The sequence below is a fragment of the Anoplopoma fimbria genome, chromosome 10 (genome assembly GCF_027596085.1).
Source record: "Anoplopoma fimbria isolate UVic2021 breed Golden Eagle Sablefish chromosome 10, Afim_UVic_2022, whole genome shotgun sequence".
Taxonomy (NCBI): Eukaryota; Metazoa; Chordata; class Actinopteri; order Perciformes; family Anoplopomatidae; genus Anoplopoma; species Anoplopoma fimbria.
The window spans coordinates 18,666,043-18,688,014 of NC_072458.1; the positions used below are offsets into that span (position 1 = coordinate 18,666,043).

A 21,972-nucleotide genomic window follows, 5' to 3' on the forward strand; every position below is an offset into this window, starting at 1 on the left:
AGTGTGCAATAACCTGGAAAAGCAGAATTCCATATTTGACGGAGACGGCATCCCTTGGCCTTAAACATACGTGTTTTATATTACGAAGGACTGTGACATGTATGGGCTGTCATTCTCCGAGTATTGCATATATGATGGGAGCGGCGCACTCTAAGCCTATGGCTTCTCTGAAAACGAATGAACAGTGACCAAACTGCACAATCTGTGTAGAAAAATGGTGGCGACGAGGACAAGCTGTACATTTTTCTCACAGTGCCCTTCTCTCCTCTCCCTCCTCTCCCATTTTATTCCATTTCTCACCCTTCCCCATTTTCTCTCCCTTCTTCTCTCTGCTCACACATGCACACACTCATCCCCTCCTCCATATGTGAGCACTGACGAGCTGTAGGGCGTGCCCCCCCCCCCCTTTCACATACGTTATAAGCAAACCGTGCAGCGTACATACATTCACGACCATGTGGAGTTCACACATGGCTGCACAATAACTGACATGACGGCCTTCATATTCGTGGTTTGCAATGTGGGGCCTCTGCGCCGAGAAAAGACATCGGGGGCACAGAATCAGGATTCTTTGTCTATAATTCGGAGGTAAGTGTAGTCGCACGGTGACTGAAATGGTACTTTGTTGCGTACATGATGTCTGTAACGCTTGGAAATGGTGGCGTAAGCAACAATTACCCTAATTGAACATTCCAGAGCAGCCCTGCAAAATGGCTGCCGAGCCGGCACGCAGTCTGTGATGGCCGACAAGAGTGTGTAGGTCTAAGGTGTGTGCGTGTATAGCTGCGCCTGTCTGTGTGTGTGTGCGCCTGTTTGTCTAGGTGTGTGTATGTTCTGCCTGTGTGTTTGTGCTAACTCTATGTGAGAGTAATCCTGCTTTTGCTTTTTTACTGACTGCTTTGTGTCGTTGGGGAAGTCTCTCCGCTCACCGGAGATCTCTGCTAATCCATAATTACCAACCTCAATATACCGAGAGCGTAGGAGCCATTATGTCAAACCGGCGTACTGTAACAGTTGATGATTGTGTTCCCTGGAACCTGTAAAAAGATCCTTTTAGCTTTTTAAAAATAAAACTCGGCTCTCCGCTTTAAATAGCGACGGCGCTGGGAGTCGCCCTTTCAGCTTCACGTCAGCCATCTTCAAAGCGGCGCCATTTTCACAGAATGTGTTTTACCAAAGAGCTGACCTTGTTGTTTCTTTACAGCTCTCCACCTCGCCAGCCCAGCACCCAGCCGGCCGCCCTGCCAGCCATCCAGCTTTCTACCCGTCAATCCACCCAGCAGGCCCGGCCCGGCCCTGCCCAGAACTGGCAACCTGCAGGAGTCATCAGGGTTAGTGCGCCTTTGGCACGCCTCCGTGCCAAAATCATCTGCAGGAATCAGGCAGGAACTTGTAAATTTAAAGATCTGCACTTAAACCAAAGGCCAGACAATCAAATAATATACTTACATTAGGGAAAGAGGGAGAGAGAAGGGGGGCGATCTCCATCCGTCCATAAAACACTGCTGCTGGTCCTGATTTATAACAGTCAATAGAACAAGTTAAGAGACATGCAGAGGTTTTATTGCAGCAAAAAAACCAAGGTTTCATTCTGTAATCTTAAACAAAGTCTATTGAGGGACTTTGTTTTGTTTGATGTACGCGTATTTCTTTATGCTTTGACACAAAAAGAGCAATGACTCCTCTAAGGTCACTTCTCCAAAATACCTTTAAGAGACTTAAACACACACACACACACACACACACACACACACACACACACACACACACACACACACACACACACACACACACACACACACACACACACACTTTTTGTACCGAGATAAGCAGCATTCTCTTATTCACATACCCACTTTTTCCTCCCATTCACATTAGACTACACGCACACAAAGAGCACAGATTAAAAGCATCGCAGGATTAAGTTAAAGCTGTGCCGTTTTTTTGCTAATAATTCAAATACTGCAAGTGCTAGCATTTTCTGCAGTTCATCAGGGAGACGCTGTAAAAAGACAAAGCTGAACTAAATGACTACCAGCTCTCGGGCCTTATCTCAACCGTGTGGGTGTGTCAACCGTGTGGGTGTGCGGCTGTGTGTGCTCAAGTGAGAAAGAGTGTGTGTGTGTGTGTGTGTGTGTGTGTGTGTGTGTGTGTGTGTGTGTGTGTGTGTGTGTGTGTGTGTGTGTGTGTGTGTGTGTGTGTGTGTGTGTGTGTGTGTGTGTGTGTGTGTGTGTGTGTGTGTGTGTGTGTGTGTGTGTGTGAATGCGAGGCTCGAATGTGACAGCCGAGGGTCGGGCTTACACATTAAAATCCCTGCCGATGTTTTCTAATGCGTTTGCCAAGCAGCAGCGTGGTCACACCGTTCAGTCGAGACGCAGCAGAGAGGAAAGAAGACGATGAGGGAATTTACCGCCGTACGTGCACATGCAACCGACCATAATGGGTGTGTCTGGGGATGTGTGCTTATACAGGTGTGTGTGTGTGTGTGTGCGTGTGTGTGTGAGATACCTCTGCTATTGATTGGAGTGCATAATAATTATGCTCATTACAAACAGAGCCATTTTGTTCAACCTTTATAAATACTGTAGATCAGGGCTAAAAGCACATTTTGAAAATACTTTCAAAAAATTGTAAAAACACAAAATGAACGAGCTTCCAAAATACAATTTAGCTAAAAAAAAGAATATGATCTTATTAAATGGCCTTCTAGTCAATTTATGTTATTTTATATGCTCACAAATGTTAATCACGGAGCACATTTAAAGGTATTACACTAGTTATATTATCGTATGAGCTATTGGAGAGCTACAGTAAGCGCAGCGACCAGAAGCCCATTTACTGTTATTGGGTTCCATTTCAAAGAGCTTCTGGTTTTCGACGATATGCTAACGACAATTTAACAATAGGACCATAAAAGAGATAAAGTTAGAACAGCAGGGGTAAAGAAATAATCTTGTTTTGTTATCCTATTAAATTGGAAAGTTATTGATGTCCTCCCTTTTGAGTAAAGGGAACATGAGGACAGCAGAATGTGTGTGTGAGTGTATAAGTGTGTGTATAAGTGTGTACCTGTGTTTGGCAATGGGCCTCTTCGACCCGAGTAAAGAGCAAATGGATGCTTGGCAAATGCTCCAACCAGCATCGTTATCACTGCTGCTCTCAGAGCTGACCACCACAGCTCCTTAATAACGTGCACAAGAAACACAGTCATTTCTATTTGTGCACTCACTCAGCCTCACAGTGTGTTGCCACAGATAACGCTAATGCACAGAATAATGTGTCCTAATCCAGGAGACTTGTTCATTTCTGTTAACGCAGTCATTTATCATCTGATTAAAAGACAGAGAGAGAGAGAGAGAGAGAGGCGATGCAGCCCACACATAAAGAGAGAAAAAGCCAAACTAAAGGAATTAGTGTTGTAAGTTTCTGTTTCTTTCTCAGCATGGTATGATACGGAATAAACGAGAATAGTGATTTGCACAAGTGGAGGTCTGCGGGCTGATAGTGTGGGTCTGAAACACAGAGATGGGGAGGATGTTCTCCATATAAAGCTTTTTGCCTCCCTGGCTTCCATCCCGAGTGCAGACAACAGGCGTCTTCATTTTCCAACTCAATTTACAGACGCATTAGGAGATGCCGAGGCGCGCCCAACTCTCTCAAATGCAATCAGCCTGCTTGTGTGTTTTAAGAGGAAATCGGAGGGTGCCATCTTCATCGTCTCCTTTTTGACTCCTCCTCCTTTCTAGACTCATCTTCTCCCTTGAATCATTTCTAAATGTAAACAGCTGCATATGGATTCTTTCCATGAAGACTCTGATGACGCTGATTTGTCTCCCTTTTAGGCTGCGTGAGAAAAGACGGAGGAGGCTTGTGAGGACTGTAAACTCATCTCCTAAAGATTTAGATAGATTTTCTGAGGTAAGTTCAACATGTATCTGGCGGATGACTTTGTCTTTAAAATCTTAGTAGCCCATTTTATGCTGAACATCTATGTCTACCTGATCTAGACACACCATATTGAAAATGAGCATGTTCTCCAAGTGTGTGCAATGTCTTGAGATGTTTTAATTAATTAAATCTAAGGCCTAATTTCATATGTTCAACCCACAATGCAAGTTTTATAGATTATTCATTTTCTATCAATGTGACTGATGCCGTAATTTGAAATTATTTAATGGCATAATTTGACATAAATTGAAATAAAATGAAATAATGCCACTATTTATGTAATTTTACACAATGTTAATATGAATTACAGCAGTGCCTCTTATATTTTCCCATGTTTCATTTTTTTTTGTGATCACAGCGAGTTTAAGGCAGGCTATTTTAACACGATTGATACAGTACCTCCTTTTTACATTTAATAACTTGCATTTTACATTTTATTCGGTCAGAAACAACATAGTTTTCACTGCTTTTTGTTCTATACTTTAGTTGTTAAATTGATCTTCAATTCCGATCCAGATCGCATAAAAAAGCTTTTTTAATTTGTCTATATGAAACCTGCCTCTGTCTCTTTCTCTCTCTTTCCCCTGTAATTGATTTCACACCTTTGAGCCTCACAATAGTTTCCTGAGTGCACTTATGGGAGAGATTCAGGACAAAGTCAGCTTGAGAGGTACCTCCATGTAGCACACAACAGCTGCCTACAATCCGGCACTGCTAATGTCCTGTTTGACCCTCAGCTAAACATACGTCTAATTGGGAGCACGGGGGCTAAAAAAAAAAAACTGAGGAGAGAGGAGCAGGACAAAGGATGGGGGGCTGGGAATGAGGGAGGAAGGAGAGGAGGAGATGGGAAGGAGCAGGTAAGAGAGAAAGCTGGTTATTAGGAAAAGAGACGCTTTTCAAAAGATGGCATTTACTATTATACTCTCTCATCTTTCGCTTTCTTTCAAATCCTTCATTTGCTCAAAAAACGTCACGGACCATTGACGTTTCCCCCCTTCATTTCTCTCCGTATCACTCCATTTCCTGAACCAGCTGTTCACTCATCTGTTTCACTTTTGATCTGGATTCAGATTTTTTTTCCACCATATTCCTTCTCTACCTGCTTAACATTTTCCTTCTTCCTCCCTCATTCTTCAAACACCTGTCATTTTCTTTACAATAAGTGCTTTTTTAAAAATATAAAATCACCCTCTAAGGGAAGCTGCGATGACAGCGGATTGATCTCACACACAAATGCATAGCTCCAATATTGATGAATATTGATTATTTTTTCACACCGAGTACGCACGGAACATTATTCATATCCATCGCTCTCCGGCAAATCTCTCTTTACGCCGAGCAGCGGCGTGGATCTATAGCGTTCAGGTGGAGGAGGTCTCTCTCTGAAGCATGTGGACGTTATCTTGAAACGAGGGGCTGGCTGCCATAGCAACCATATGATGAGGCAGGCAGGGCTATTTAAAGGAATTCAGCTGCTGCTCGCACTCCCGTCTGCTTCACACCGGTCCAGTGAAAGACAAAGAAGTAGATGTGAGGGAGAAGTATAGATCCTTTATGGTTCCACTCCTACAATCTAGTGTCTGGTATAAAAAGGATTTGGAATAAAACAAAATAATGTTTGCACGCTTTAGGAGTCTGAACATTTATTTAATTTGTCTTAACTCCTAATTTACAATCTCCTACGCATGAAATTCAGGTTTGGTATTTTGTCCGACGCTCATTAGTATTCATGCTTGTGCCAATGCCAGTTAAATAAATCAGATTTAAATGCAGCATTTGCATTTAACAAACACAGCCAAACACGTGAATGCACCATGTTGTAAGTTCGCTGAGAACATTTCTGCACACATTTAAAATCCATTCTCACATAAAATTGTGTATTATAGCCAAAGCTTTGCTTGCACAATCGTGGATATATTTTAACGGCGATGTGCTTATGCTTGAATTGTCTGCAGAAGGGGCCACTGTAATGTGACGTCTCAAATTATTCATAATAAAAAAACAAAAAACATACCTTTCCTCTAGAGAGGCATTTCTCAGTGGACAGCAACACATGGAGAGACGAGTGTGAGAGGAAGAACAACTGCTGTGCACCTACAGTGCCTTGCATGCCAAAGGGAGGCAGAGCAAACAAAGGAAAGCAGCTTTTCTTACGCACATCTTTTAAACGCATATTTCTCTGTCGGATGGAGGAAATTGACATTTATTTCCCATCACTTACTGAGGGCGTTGCTGTATTTTAACTGAACCCCCCCCCTCATATGTCTCTGTGAACATTTAACTCTGCCGGTGCTTCATTTCTATTCTTTTCACCAAATAACCACCACAAGAATGCTGTTTAGAACAAAGTGTTCAGGTTATAGAGGTTAGATTTCTCAACAAAGTAAGATGGAAAATATATTGTTTTTTAGATTGTGTAATGAGACACTTAGTCTGTACTGCTAGACTTACAGACGTTTGTACATAAAACCGTAGTAGTAGAGAGGCCGGATAACAAAAACCAACACACTTAAATGTAGCGCTGAGACGACTAGTCCATAAATTGATGTAAATTGACAGGAAATGAATCAGCTATTCACTATTTTAATGACCAATTCATCCTTAAATTTGTATAGGAAGTTTTAGCTTCTTAAATTTGATGCTTTTCTTTGTCTTTTTGTCATATTTTCTCTATTTTCCAACAATTGTAGAGACTATATATTTTATTGATCATAAACATTTAATTGAGAAAATACAATAAAAGAATAACGAATAATGATAATAGCTGTTAGTTGGAGCCATCAACAGACTTCTGGCTGTTGTCCCAGAACAAGACACTGAACCCTGAAACGAGCACTGAAATCCAAAAGATTTAATGATCTGTAGGAATCCAGCTCACCGTGTCCGTTCTCACAGGGCTGATAGTTGATTCTTCCTCTCCTATAATGATTTTTAATGTCCCTTTTTTATCATGCTGATATTCTACAACGGTTTAATTTGAAGTGAGCAGTTATTGGTGAAACAGCCGGTGTTCTTTTATCACTCAGTTGAGCCCAGCGTGCCGTTCCGACGCCTGTGAGAGCAGTCGGGAAGATTTAAAGTGCTTCACGGAAGCAAAATTACGAGTGACCTCTCTCGTAACACTCCCTCTGCTCTTCGCTCCGCTCTTTATCTCATTCTAATCCCAACTCATTTCATATGCTAAGTAAAAAGCTTATATCCCTCTTCACTGTACGCACACACACACACACACACACACACACACACACACACACACACACACATCCCTCATTGCCAGGGTGTGATTATAAAATTTGCATAGAGGATGTTGTCAGAGCTGCAGAGTGCAGAAGCACCAGAGCTGAAGCAAAGTGGGGGGGCTTTGCGGGTGGTCTAATGCCTGTCAGGTGTAGAAAGGTGGAGCAGAGACTCCCAGAATCCCTCACGTCTCGATTATTTTATGACAAGAGCTCATCGAGAGGAGCTCAGAGAAAGTTCCCCCTCATGTCTGACCTCTTAACAGTTTCCTTTTAATCTAATTTGCATGTTCTGGGTTTTTTTCCATTGTCACAGATGTAGCGAAGAAAGAGGGAGAGATGACTCTACAACCCAATGGGGGGGGGGACTCAATGAGATTGGAACCACTTCTCTGCTCTCCAATGGGGAAAAAACCTCTTCCACCATCAGAGCGCCATCTGCTGGCTCGGTGGGGCGGGACAGCTGGTGTTGTGAATCAGGCCGCCACAATCTAAGGACCGGCTACTTCCCAACACCAGGGTCTCACCCTCACCCCTCTCTTCCTCACATCACACACTCTCACCCCGGTCTTGAAGGAGTCAGTCAGCATTTACTTCAAATTGCTGCTATATACTCTCTTGTGCCTGATGTAATGGTGATCAAGAACTTGTAATACTATGACTTTTATCTGTGTGAAGTGTTTTTCCTTTGCATCATATGCCCTTCGAATTACGAATCAGGACAAAAAAGTACAACAAATAGGAAATATTCCAAATAAAAATGTAAAACTATATCACACAACATACAACGAGAATAAATGCCATGAATTAAGATCAAAACAAGTTTTTCCCAAATAAATAAATTAAATATGCATAAAAAAATGACTGGTGTTTGTTCTTCAATGAAAATAGTTACTATTAAAGGCTGAGCTTCATATTGAGTTGTCTTAGCATATAATTCAGTTTTTTTTTATATACTGTATTGTATTGTATCATTTTTGTCTCTGAACACAAAGCAGAAGGTAAAATGTTCTCTTGTTTCATGTTTTAGGCATTTACTTTATTTGAGTATTTTTATGCAAAGGCAGTGCTCCACCAGAAAATTACCTGGATAAAAATGTATTACTCACTTTTTCCAGTAGATCTTAATCCCAGCACCACACTATTACTAATTACATTTCCTGTTTATCAATGTTCCTACACAAAATACTTGTCTAATAGGCTGCCCCCTCCCAGTGTGTGCAGGGTCAGTTTCAGCTCTGTACTAGTCCTATCACAATTTTTGCACATCTCATATCAGTTTCAGGTGTAAGACCTATGATAAATATAATAGAATAAACACAAAGGGTCAGCAAGCTAATGTAAAATATCATGATACAGTACCAGTCAAAAGTTTGGACACACCTTCTCATTCAACTACTTTGAAGAATGTAAAATATAAAACATATTCTGGTTTGTTGAGCATTTGTTTGTTTACCACATAATTCCATATGTGTTCCTTCATAGTTTGGATGTCTTCAATATTAATCTACAATGTAGAAAAAAATAAAAATAAAAATAAAGAAAAACCATTGAATGAGAAGGTGTGTCCAAACTTTTGACTAGTAGGTTCAATCTTTTTTTGTTTTCACTTCCTTTTCTTTTCTCGCTTTATGGTTGTAGTTTACACATATATGTCTTTATGCCTTGTTTTTTATTAATTTATATAGAATTTAATTTAACTAGTCAATAATTTATTTTGTTTTTGATTTCTTCATTTTATTCAATTTGTTATAAATTAAAAAAACACCATTTTAATGAGAGCTGAGTTGTATGCTTAATTGACACTTCGCGCATGCGCAGAACGGCCGGCACACCTTCGCTCCATGGCGACTTGTAGTTCATAAATCTGAGCAGCAGGGGAAACATGAACGCTAGGGGCCGCTTCAGTTACGCAGTGGGACGTTTGCGCTAGCTTTTCGGCAGCATTTTTAAACTGTCAGCATGTTGCCGTCTTCTAACCGGGTGAAACTCAACCGGGCCGTCGGGCGGCTGAACGTGGAGCCGCGCCGGAGACGCCCGCCGAGGTCGGCCCGTGTCCATGGCAACAACAGCGAGCCCGTTCGAACGTCTCCAACTGATAAAGCGGGCCCGGGAAAAAATGTGGCGGAGAGTTGCGTAGGTACGCAAAAAAAGAGAATTACGTAGCTACGCAAAAAACGAAAAGAGTTACGTAGTTTGCGTAACGTGGAGCATGGAGGTGTGTTTGTTTGCTAGCCGTGTTAGCTAGCTGACCAGTAAGTCACTGGTATTGAACTCCCAATTAAGGTTTTTTATTTTTTTTAATTGAGTATATCTTGGTGGGTAAAAGTTTTTATTTCACTTTTGCTGTTTTGTTTTTAAAAAAATGTTTTTGTTTTGTGTGTTGCAACATGTGATTATGCTAAGCTAACGGCTAACACTGATAAACATGTTAGTTACTTTATGTGTTTTCTGTGCAGGGGATAACTTTAGTGGGTTATTTATGTTAAGTACAACATACAAAACACATTTACAGACTATAATATATATATACATGTATATTATATATACAGTACCAGTCAAAAGTTTGGACACATATTTTTATTTTTTTCTACATTGTAGATTAATATTGAAGACATCCAATCTATGAAGGAACACATATGGAATTATGTGGTAAACAAACAAATGCTCAACAAACCAGAATATGTTTTATATTTTAGATTATTCAAAGTAGTTGAATGAGAAGGTGTGTCCAAACTTTTGACTGGTACTGTATGTTGACTATAATGAGTTAAATAAGAGGATAAAAGCAGCTAAAACTAGCTTTTTGTCTCATTATCCAATTGAAATTGGTGGGAATCCATTTCTGTGTATGCACGCAAACACCTAAATGTGGTGATTAAATGGGTGCATTTAGTCCCTAATGATACAAGATGGTGTTTCACTTCAATTTGACCAAATTTTGTTTCCACTTGTAGACGTTGATAGAAACCCACACCCGAGCCCCGCTGGACATGCTGGTTCAGAGGACTATTTAAGAAGAGCCGGCTTTGGTCTCTGTGGTGGCTGTAAATGCATTTCCCCCCAGCAGAAGACATTGGGCGAACAGGGGCCAAACAGCAGTAACCTGGGGTCAGAGCACCCTACAGTTCAGGTTAAGAGCGGGAGGGGAAAAAACACAGTCACTGAGACCTCTAAGAAGATTTTCATATGGATAAACCAGTATCCGAAGGTGACGCTTTGCGACGTAGCTCAAAAATGTGATGCTCCTAGTCGCGACTGTGGCTACGTGTTACCGGATGTTCTCAAGACCAAGGTCGTGCGCTGCTTCAAGCAGGAGATGAGAGCTGGGTTTCCGTTCAGGCCTGGTTGTTTCTTGCACAACCACCGCAAAAGTGAGGGAAGCGCTCTGGCTCAAAATAGCAAGTTTATTCCCAGGGTTCAGTCTGAGAAGAGCGTCCGTCGGTCTCAGAGTCTGAACGAACACCAAGGACGCACAGATGTGCAGACGTTATCCGGTTGTTGGACAGGTGAAAGCTCTGCAACCTGTTCTGCTTCTCTCTCACTAGGTGAACGTACAAAAAAGGGGGAGTGCAGGACTGGCATGTGGGACAGAGATGTGGAGGAGGGCCCTGGGCCAGGATCCTGCCAGATAGGAGCGGAGATTCACAGAGACAAGAGAATAAAGCTTGGAGATGGTGTTCAAAATGGTATATTGCCATCCCATCCGGATTCAGAAAGCAACGGCTGCGAAGATCCAGCAAAAACTGACTCTGGAGACGAAGAGAAAACATGCTTTTTCACATCTGCCGACAGTCAGTCATGTTTAGGTTTAGGGCACGCTGTTGTGGGCAGCAGCTCTTTCGTCTCCGCTGTAAAAGAAAACTGTGTCCACGAAAGGACTTGTGGTGAGATTGAGAATCCAACAGAAACGGATGCAGCACAGATGTCATCAGAAGTGTTGCATCAGGGGAAGGAGGCGGATGAGCTAGAGTCATTCACCTGCCAGAGAGTGAGGGCCTATTTCAGAAAAATAAAATTAACGTGTGCACGCACATACATGTCCTGGCCCTTCTCCAACGGTGGCTGGACCCGTAGAGTACATGCTGGCACCACAGGATGTCCAGCAAAACCTATAGATCCATCAGCTGGAGATAATGGCTCTCTGTTGGATCAAAATCAGACGGGTCTATCCAGCAACCGAGCCAATGACTTGCTCCCAGCTGCACCTTACGCCCACCAGGTGTCTCATCGAAATGGAGAGAGGCGAGAGGAGGACGGAGAAAGCGTTTCAGAAGAGAGAAGGGAGTTTGCACCTCACTTTACGGAGGCAGGAGCATCGTTAGCCAGTCTTCACTCGGATGCGTCGGCCGTCCTTTCCAACCCAAGTCGGCGTGGAAGAGAGCGTGTCACAGCCTCATCGTCACCGGTTAACCGACCTGAAACTGACAGATACGTGTCTACTCTTTCCCCCTCGGCTCTCGGCCTGAGTGACTGTGAAACCGCCACTACTTTCTCTCCCATGTCGTCTCCATTCACGGTCGGCGGTTTGAGCAGCCTCTCGGCCACGCCGTCCTCTCTCCCACCTTCATGGTTCCCACTGAAGAAAGTGAAAGGTGTTGAGATGGCTGATTCTGCGAGTGCACCACTAACGTCCTGTTCACCCAAATGTGTGGTCAGAGCTGTAGAAGAAACATTGTTATACTTTGAAGGAACCCAAAGGACTTCATTGACTTCATCCTCTGACTCTTTTTATTCATGCGAGTCCTCCTCTCTTCCCCCTCAACACGACCAAGAGAGCGATGACAGACTTTTCCCAGGCAGGAACACATCTGACACAGGGCCCTTTAACCACGTGGTTGTCAAAGAGAGATCGTTGCACAGCGTCCTCACTGAAAAGTGTGTAGAAACGGACTCAGATGAGGTTTTGCTTACACCAATGATCTCTCCTGTCGCTTCACGACGAGGGCCCTCGGGGACAAGCCTCCTACACCAGACAACAGGCTGTTCAGATGAAGGTGATGAAGAGGAGGAGGAGGAGATGAACAAAGGCACCAGAAAACATAAAATGTCTCCTGGATGTCACATGCAACACATTAACGGTAATAATGAAAACTCTAAGGATTATCCTGAACGTGCTAGAGAAGAATTGGAAGGAGTCTCTGAAACTACTTTAAGGGACCCTCAGTCATCTCCAGGCAGTGATGAAGATGATGGTGATGAAGAGGAAAGCCAGGATGAAACGGATCATGAAGACGATGTGGAACAGGATAACAAAATATCTGAACAAGTTCCCTCCGACCCTAAAATACAGGCAGCCCTCCCCTCCGGTGCTCTGACAGAACCCTGCTCTTCTCCCAGCAGTGATGAAGATGACAGCGGGGCGTTCAGTGATGAAGGGCGGCCACGTTCTGCTAGAGGAGAGGGATCAGGTCCATCTGAAATCTCAGGCAGTGAAAGGGAGGAAACTCGGGCAGAGACAGCTGGTGATCTTCAGCAAAGCATTTTGGATGAGTTCACCGCTTACGAGCAGGACATCCTGCTCGTAAGCGTGTTCCAGGATGATCCAGAGCTGTTTGAAAACCTGCCCCAGGAAAGTCTGCTGAAACTGGGCCGCCACAGGGTTACCGAGGCCCCTGCAGCCAGACCTGTTGGAGCGGTGAAAACCCTTTTGCCAAGGATACACGGAGCATCACTGGCGTTAAAACAAAGGTAAGGTCTCGTATATTTAATAGCGTCTCCTCACGTTCATAGATGAGCTGTGTATCAAATTAATAATTACAAATGAAATCACTGTTATTTGTTTTTCAGATTGACCCCATTAAATTGTGATTTTCAAATGGAAAGTCTTGATATCAAAGGTACGGCTCGTGCACCATTCAGAAAATGCAAACAGAGTCATTTTAAGCCACAACACAACATGCAAACATGTATAAATCTCTGCAACAGAGGAAGACATATTTCTAATGCTAAACTCTGCTTGCTGACTCATGCATCAATTTCACAACTGATGGTTAACCTTATCTAAAAATAAAAAATATTACAGTGTAATGAGATGGATTTAATCCAAAGATCATCCTGTGATTTTACTTTTGTTGTGTATTTTACAGAGGAGAGAAGCAGCAGATCATGGAGACCTCAGTGTAGTGGCAGCAACCCTCCCAGAATGCAAAGCAACATATGGCCAGCTGCAGAAAAACAAACCAAAAACATGGTAATGTAGTGAGTCTTTCAGCACTTTACTGCAAGGCAACAGCAAACAAAACGTACACAGGCTCTCTCCTGCATTAATGCTCTCTGTTTCTCACCAAATACAAGTCTGGAATGAAAAGAAACTGGACGACCAGTCACCGTAGTCATAGATGAAGTAATAGCCCTATGCCTTGGTTCCCAACCTTTTCCCTTTAGGGACTCCTATTCTACCATTAAAGAAACTGACAACGCCAGACAAAGTGACCTATTTTATGGACATTTCATATTCTATTCTATGCATAACAATAACAGAACAGAACAATTGATAAACTCTGCAATTAGGAAAGCAATAACTGTAGGGAGTTTGTTTAAATTAAGCTACTAAGATGAATTTTGAGCACATTATTTCCTGTGAACAATACATTAGAGATGAGTTTTCCTGTTTTTAATTGCCTTTTTAATTCTCTGTCTGTATAATGGATTTTTACAATAATACATACTTAAAAGGCTTCTTTTTTTTTGACAGATTTAGGCTGTTAAGCCGAGAGGGAAGGTTCTCTGACTGACTCTGTGTCCTTATCCTGCTTTATATCTTAAATAATAAACCAAACTTTAGAAATAGCAATTTCATTAAGTTGCCTCACAGATATGAAAGAAAAGCTGAGATAAAGGTCAACTGTTTACTTTTAAAAAACGTTGTCATACACCTTATAGAATAAAGAAGGCTTGTTGTTCTTGACCAAACAGGTTTAGTTGCTACAATAAGAAATACACTTCATCTGCTTTGTGTCTTTGAACAGGGTCAGCCTGATGCCAACAACAATCATGTAAACGGAGTCGTGGACAGGTAGCTGTTTGCTCTCGTCCCATGATTAAATATTTGTTCAACCTTCTTAATCTTTCATTGTTTTGCTAATCACTGCGTTTGATTTAGGAGCCAGCCTTTCCCAGCCGTCAACTCTCTGCATAATCACATCCCCCCACCTATGACCATAAGAAATGGTAAATGAAAGTCTGACTTGTTTGCAACTGAGAAACTCCTAATTTTGTCATTTCATTAAGTGATGCAAATTTTCAGTCAAATGTACCTTCAGCTTCAAAACTTCTGCTGCTGTGTATGACGATGTGTTCTTCTGCTCCTCTGCTCTCTACACGGGGCCTTTTCTCACGACCCATCCAAACATGACAGAGTTCAGGCGCCAGAAATCTACTGCTGTAAGTGTTGCATTAAATAAAGAACAGTCACTGTCTTCCTTCAAAACATAGAGCTCATTATAAACATGTTTATTGCCTTCAGCGTGGGTGGGAAAATACAAATTATTACGGAGCTTGGGGAGTGGGTTAATAATTAGCCTAATAGCCAACTCCATCTTCATCATTTGTAAAGCGCTTTGAATTGTATTTGAGTTGTTTGAAAGGTGCTATATAGATATAACTTGATATATTATTACTATAAGAATTTTTTTTAAATAATCATAAATGAAATCCTGATTTTACAAGAAAAAATCTCAGAAATTGAGGGGGGAAAAAATCAGAAAAAAACATGCTAATGCCGGCCGTTGTCTGAATTTCAGCTTAATTTGCATTTGTGTGTTAATTCTAGAAAGAACACTATAGCAATGATTATTTTTGAAAAAGGATCAAGTCTAATTAACTAATTTTAAAGTACATAGAAGAATGCAATGTGGCTGAATAGAGTTCATCTGCCTGGTATTATCTATTTATCTATTTTTTTTTTTAAATGTTGAAATATCTTCAGGGCAACATGTTATTCAGGTCTGCTTCAAAATGAATTACGCAGCTTTGACTATGAATGAAATGTATTACCTTGTTAACAGTCAACTAGTTTCATCGAACTAATGTGCATGTGTGGAGGCAGCAATTAGGGATGTATTGCAAAGACGCTCAGCTTCTTAATGATATTAGAAGACTTAATCTCCTGCCACGGACGAGATGTTTTTAATTTCACTTGAATAATGTAGCAACCGTTCTCCTCCTCTGAACCCTCAGTACTGCAGGCAGTACTTCAGTGAGTCGCTGTCCTGCGGGTTCAAGATGTGTCGCTTCCAGCATGTTCCTGTGGAGGGGGACGAGAAGGTACTGCTCCAAGTGAAAATAATAATATTTTTATAGCTTGCCAGCATGATGTTAAATCATGAGCACACTGGAGCGCTGCACAGATCTGGTATGTACCTTTTTTACTTCATAAAGTGCAGTGGATTTAAAGAAGTCTTCACCCACAAAAGTGTCATTTATCAAATCATATGCTCACTTTTTCCTAAACACATGCATCCTCACTAAAACCTTACTATTTAAAACACTACATACAAACAAATTAGTAATGTATTTAAAAAAGGTGATTTTTGTGGGCAAAGTATTCTGTGAGTAGACAATGAACTTCTGATTTATAATTTTATAAATGAAGCTTAAAGCCCGGAGTTGAGTCATTCTTCATACCAAAGCTCTCGGCTGGGTGTTGATCGCAGAGAAAACATCTCCCTCTGCTGTGCCATATCTGTAATTCCACACTTGATTTCAGTCACTTCACTTCTTTCCTCATTCAGTTGTGCGTTGAAACTGTGACACGCTTCGCCAAAAATCCAATGTGCCTTCAAAAAGCAGGTGAGTTGTTTTCATTATTACAATAATTTAAAACCCTAATGGGGAGAGTTTAAACTGTGTACATATGTAACTCCTACGTTACTGCCTCTGTTTTGAACGTCCTCACCTCTCCCCTGTAAAACTCTCTGTCCTCCTTCACCCTCATCACCTGTCTGACTCTTTGTGAACCCGTCTCCTTCGGTCTCCAGGAGCCGTGTTTAGGGGCTACTACCAGAACAACCTACCAGGAGTGTACTTCTCCATGCCGGTGTTCCTGTCTCTCATCTGGGCTCTGCTCAAAGCTGGCATGGTGTCCGACGTCTTCTCAGTCCTCAACGTCAGCTTGGTCCACAAGATCGTGGTCAGTGTGTTCTTTTTTTTCTTTATCCACCTGTTCACAAAATAATGTCATGCTGCGGTTCACCATGTCGTCCAATAGAGGGCAGGACATGTTATATTTTGTATGAAGCCCTCTTGATGGTCATAATCAAAATAGATGTTGAACTTATTCTTCTCCTCCTCCCCTGCTAGCCTGGCCATGAGTTCCTGTTGGCCCTCTTCAACATTGTGAGAGAAAAGGGTCTCATGGGAGTTGTTCCTGAACTCATGCAGCTCACATTCAAGGTATCTCGGAACGCCTGGACACTTAACTCACCGCACGGTAGAAGGATCTGTATTTATGTGTACGTGGAAGCATTAATCATGCATGTATATGTATGTTGACAGATGGCCAGTGCAGGTCTAGTGCTGAGTCTGGACTGCCTTGACTGTGTTAAAAACACTCCTGAGTTCCAGCAGGCAGTCAGTCCAAACTCCTTTGTTTCAGTGTCTGGTAACTACAAGTAAGTGGAACTTCAACTCACATCACCTTTTTTTTAAAAACAGGAGTTAATTCACCCTTTGCAAACCGCGCCCCTGCTGCTACTGCTTCAAGCTGTCAGAGCGAACCATGGAGCCCACAGTGTCACTAACTGCACCGCCTGGATAAAAATATTTTTTGGGGAAAAAAGAGATTTCAGAGAGAAGCAGACAGAAAGGTCTACGATATGCGTTTTAAGGATATAGCCAGGATGTCAAACTGACTCAGGAGTTGAAACAGGTGAAAAAGATAATGATCAGAAGCTAAAGCTACAAATCCCAGTTTCAAAGTGAACCACTGCACCACATGGTGATAAACACAGAAGACAATGATTTAGTTGACCTTCAGTAGCTAGCGTAGCATAGAAGTGCTAACACTAGTTAATGATGTTGCACTTTAAATGATGCTAACGTGCACTGCTAATGTTAGATTCACCGGTTTCTACGTAGAAACGTAACAGTTTAGATGCGCATATCTCCTTCCAACCTCTCGGGGTAACGGGTATTACTATTACACAACGTTTAACCATGACGAGGACGAGACCCTCAAAACCAGCCTGAAAATCTGAAATGATTGCATGAGAGTCTACAGAGCCGAGCTGGTTAGTTGGTCGGAGCCGGCAGACGCTATGCTATAATTGGCCAGTCTGCAATCGAGGGCGGGACTTGGCGAAGGGTCAATTATCATCCATTAATTTCAGACTCTTGACTTTTGAATTTTTTTTCGTCTTACTTACTTGATGACTCTATCTTTTATATTTAATATTAAAGGTTGTCCACCAGTGCACGTCTTCCAGATTACCTGAATTTGGCCCATTCCATCGTAGAAATAGAGGTTAGTCAATCAGAAGATTATTTCTCTCAATTTATCCAAGGATGAAATGTTTTTTTGTTTGTTTGATCTATCATTTGAATCTGTTTTCTGTCTGTCAGCTTTGTACCAAGCAGGAGGACTGGAGGCGGATGGGCGAGGTGTTCAGGTCCATCTGCCAGTCCAGCCAGTATCCCAGACAGGTTGGGAGAATCAGCGGCCGCATTGTCATAGCGCTCCTGTCTGAGAGCAAAGACAAGCTGTCACTGCCTTTTGCCGTCTTCGCTGAGACAGGTAGAAACTGTTACTTTAGATTAGAAAAACATAAACTCATTTGTTTACATATAACAAATGATAATTCCTTGATTATTCTGGTTTTTAGTGTGTCAGAGCGAAGGTGAGGACAGCCCGATCAGGAATTCTTTAGGCAGAATCGGAGTGTCGCTCATGTTAAGATACTACAAAACGCATCAGTGGGCCAAGGTAAGTGTGTGTGTGTCTGTGTGTGTGTGTGTGTGTGTGTGTGTGTGTGTGTGTGTGTGTGTGTGTGTGTGTGTGTGTGTGTGTGTGTGTGTGTGTATCATGCGATCTGACCTGCCGGCCATCTTGAATTGAGTTCTGACAGACACCAAATTATAATTCAAATTTGAAATATTTACAAAAACTAAATTATTAAAATTTCTATTTAGTGTGTTACGTTAAATTAAATTAAATACGTTCACCAAATACCCGTAGATCTTGAATTTGTTTTCCAGTCCAGTAAAGCATAAGAGACCATCGGTCATTATTGAACCTCAACGCGGTGCAAATGGAGCTCTAAATGTTTACCTCAGTGGCTACATTGAATAGGTTAAGACTTAAATCTATTGTGAAGTTTGATGGATAGCTTTGCTAAAGCAGCACACATGTTAATTCCAGCTTGGGATATGCAGCATTATTGTGCGCTTGACACTGAAACTTGCTCTGTTTTTAAATCTGCTCACATTTTGATGCTAAGCTTTCAGTATATTTTACCAATCACTGGTGATTTCTTCTATTCTCAATGAACTGTTTCTCAGAGGAGTCTTTGTCTCTTTGTTCCTATTTAGTCTTGTTAAGCTGTTGTACAGCATTTTGTTCTCTATGTCCAAAACATGACTTACATTACAAACCCTTCATACAAAATAACATCTCTTTGTAAAGAGGATGTTCTAAAACATAAAAGCATGATATAAACGAATAGAGTCGTCGTCTCAGCCAGCGAGCTTCTTATTTTTAAATGTTTTGATTAGATGTGGACCCAGAAATACTGCAGATATCAAAAGATTGTCTTTGTTATCAAAAATCTTAAAGAGGAGTAATTTAAGATGCAGTAATGTTGCAAATGTTTATTAGCTTGTGTGTGTGTGCGTGCGTGCGTGTGTGTGTGTGTGTGTTCCTGTAGGGTCGGAGGGTGGTGGAGGTTCTGTTCATTTCAAAAGTCAACTACTCAACACTGAAGGGCTTGTTTGGGAACGAGGATGGAGCATCACGCTGCTACCTGGTCACCGTGGCGACGGAGCTCTTCCTCCTGAGTGGCAGCCTGGAGGGAGCTCTCAACACACTGCGAGGTAACGGCTCTGACCCTGGACTCAATATGTGGACGTGATTGGTTTATCTGACCCCATAATCAAAATGGAACTTGTGTTTCTACACGGTGAGGTTTGCCCGGCAGTAAAGCAGCATTCTTTAGACTTAAAAACAATACGAAAATGCTAAATACTTTGCTGCAATTGCAACAATTTTTCAATAAATGGTTTGAATATTATTATAATATATATTGACCCACAGCATTATGTGCCAGTATATGTGAGGTAAACTGTTGTATAGCCTAGAACAACTGTAAGCTGTTATATTGAGTGTCCTTTTAGCAAAATGCTCTGTGTGAATTTCCCTCTGGTAATCAGTTATACAGAAATCTCTTTGGCTTTTGTTCATGTATCTGTTTATTCAGGAAACAAATGGTTCCTGAGTTCGTGCTCGTGGCCGTGTGAGCCCGCCGATCTGGAGAGCAGGACTCGTGTGTTGATGCGTCTGGCTGAGAAGACGTCGCACAGAGACACGCTGGAGGTCCTCTGTAATCTGCCTGGACTCAAAGAGCCAACCGGTGAGGGAAAAGAACAAAAAAACACTCTTCTTATTGCCTGTAATGTCGAGAATCACTGTCTTATCACTTTAAATCAAATACACTATTATATAACCTGTCGATCAGGTTCAGAGAAATGTGTATCAAACAGGGCCAAGACAGAACAACTTTATGTTACTTTGGTTCTGTGACTTGCCGGATGACAGAAGTCAAACGTATGAGCTCACTACACTTTGTAAGCATTTATAAAGCCTCTGAATGACTCACATTTCAGGGAATTCAACTAGTTTTTCCAAATGTCATAGTGTAGCTTGCCTGTTAACAAAATGAATTAGCTAAAGTAACGAGCATCAAACATTGCTCCCAATTTAAAATACAAACCCCAGAGCACAGTCAAATTGTCTCCATTTTGTCCAGTTTCTTTCCACTGCAGGATGCATTTAGTTATTTTGAAATAAAAACCCCAATGACATGTTTGTTTAAATCAATAGCATTATCATATGTTGTGCTGACTTAAAAGTACACACCTCCATAGGTAAGTACAGCTGTTTTTCTTTTGTTTATTCTTTCCCCAGACTTGGTTGATACCTCCCGGTACGGTTCTCTGTTCAACTATCACCTGCGAGTGTGCATGGACAGACAGATTCTTCCCGTGGCTTCGGACTCAGTGGACTTCATGCTCTCTAAAACGCTGCCGGTGGACCACGCTCTGCTGCAGACCCTTTTGCACAAACTGGGCAAACAGAACCTCTGGTTCCGGGCCCGGGAAGTCTTCAGACGTAAGAGGGACCCCTTAGCTGCACCACTTAAGATTGGAGAAACGAATGGCTTTAACAGTTGTAGAACAGTTAATTAAATGGTTGAGAGTCATTGTGTGTATTCCTCAGACTCTCTGAGTTCGGGGTACTACCCGGGTGTGTCGGCTCCCCCTGGATTCATGGCGCTGATCGTCCCCTGTCGACTCGGGGAGGTGGAGCTGGCTCTCACCTTGGAGATGTTCATCACCGTCAACGCTACGGACATCTTCCACCTCTCAGAGAACTCCACTTCCTGTCTCAGCATCACTCTCAAAAGGTAACGTTGTGTGTGTGTGTGTGTGCGTGTGAGAACACAGATTGAGTCATGTGATCTGTTTGTTGCATGATGGTCCTTGCCTTCCTCCTCTTCCAGGACCCAAAGCTGTGAGGGGGAGTACCTCGCCGCCGGCAGCCGCATCCTCTCTGCGGCCTGCATCCCTCAGCCCAAACTTATCGTTCACTACTTGGCGGTTAACGCGTCGCAGGATCAAGTGTTCGCACTCGACGTCCCCTCTGCTCGCTGCTGGCTGCGACACAATCACTTGTGGGCCAGCGAGGTGTGGACGCACTGATCTGAGCGCTTGCCCCCCTGTGGTCACTTGAAGTACTAAACTTTTCCTTTCCCTTGAAACTGCTTATGTTCCGGAGATGTCCGTCGACTCTGGGGGGGGGAAAAAACAACCAATGAAATCAGGAATAAAAACAACACGTGCATTTCTGTTGGCTGCACGTTTGTGGTCATATTTCAATTTAGCCTTCAACCAGGAAGCAGAGAATCACAACCAAAGACTGACGCAAGTACTTTAAAATGTTTTAGTTTTTTTACGAGGATAATAACTTCATTTTGTTCTTATTTGTTTTAGTTAATTGTTGTTTCCTGAAGAGTTATTTTAGCTAATTTGTCTTTGATTAATGACACTCAGTGTGATTTACTATTTGAAAGAAAAATAAGTCTGTTGGGAAACATTGTGGAGTCCAGCATCATTTTGTAAGGTTGTTGTTACAAGTATTATATTTTGTTTATAACAACAATGTAAATAACATCTGAGTGTATATTGGTGTATATTTATAATGGTGTTAAGTCTTTGACAGTATTATGTTGCCGTATTATCTTACTGATTGTCAAAACCTCAATTGTTGCTTGTTCAAGAGCTGTGATTTACATTTTCTTTGTGTGACGTTTTTTATATAAAAGAAAATATTGTTCTGCTCCAAAAGGTTTGACTCTGGTGTTTCTTCTCCCAAAAACAAAAAGCTCGGTAGGTTGGTAGTTAAAATCCCACTGACATTGTTTAGCTGCCTGGTGGAGCCAAGTTTCTTAAAATGTCCACAGGGGGGAAATCAATTATCACTGACGACGAAGGATATTTCATAAAGAAGTACATGATTATCAATCACAGGTTTAAATGTCCTGCTGGTTACAAATGTCCTCCATGGAGTCAC

At 42.0% G+C, this 21,972-nt stretch overlaps 1 protein-coding gene across 2 annotated transcripts; it reads left to right on the forward strand.

Annotated features, from left to right (window-relative positions):
- Nucleotides 1–9,090: 9,090 nt before the first annotated feature.
- Nucleotides 9,091–21,655, forward strand: topaz1 (testis and ovary specific TOPAZ 1). Of its 2 annotated transcripts, XM_054606674.1 has the most exons (21): nucleotides 9,091–9,327; nucleotides 10,145–10,561; nucleotides 10,736–12,878; nucleotides 12,978–13,027; nucleotides 13,277–13,380; nucleotides 14,159–14,205; nucleotides 14,293–14,360; nucleotides 14,548–14,573; nucleotides 15,369–15,455; nucleotides 15,923–15,980; nucleotides 16,169–16,320; nucleotides 16,491–16,583; nucleotides 16,686–16,801; nucleotides 17,589–17,652; nucleotides 17,751–17,922; nucleotides 18,011–18,111; nucleotides 19,052–19,217; nucleotides 19,601–19,753; nucleotides 20,308–20,511; nucleotides 20,620–20,806; nucleotides 20,903–21,655. In XM_054606674.1, the coding sequence occupies exons 1-21, from the start codon at nucleotides 9,150–9,152 to the stop codon at nucleotides 21,099–21,101; spliced, it is 4,785 nt and encodes a 1,594-aa protein (XP_054462649.1). In that variant the 5' UTR covers nucleotides 9,091–9,149; the 3' UTR covers nucleotides 21,102–21,655. The 2 variants fall into 2 exon arrangements, with proteins under 2 accessions (XP_054462649.1, XP_054462648.1); XM_054606673.1 differs by having other exon boundaries at nucleotides 10,145–12,878.
- Nucleotides 21,656–21,972: the final 317 nt, after the last annotated feature.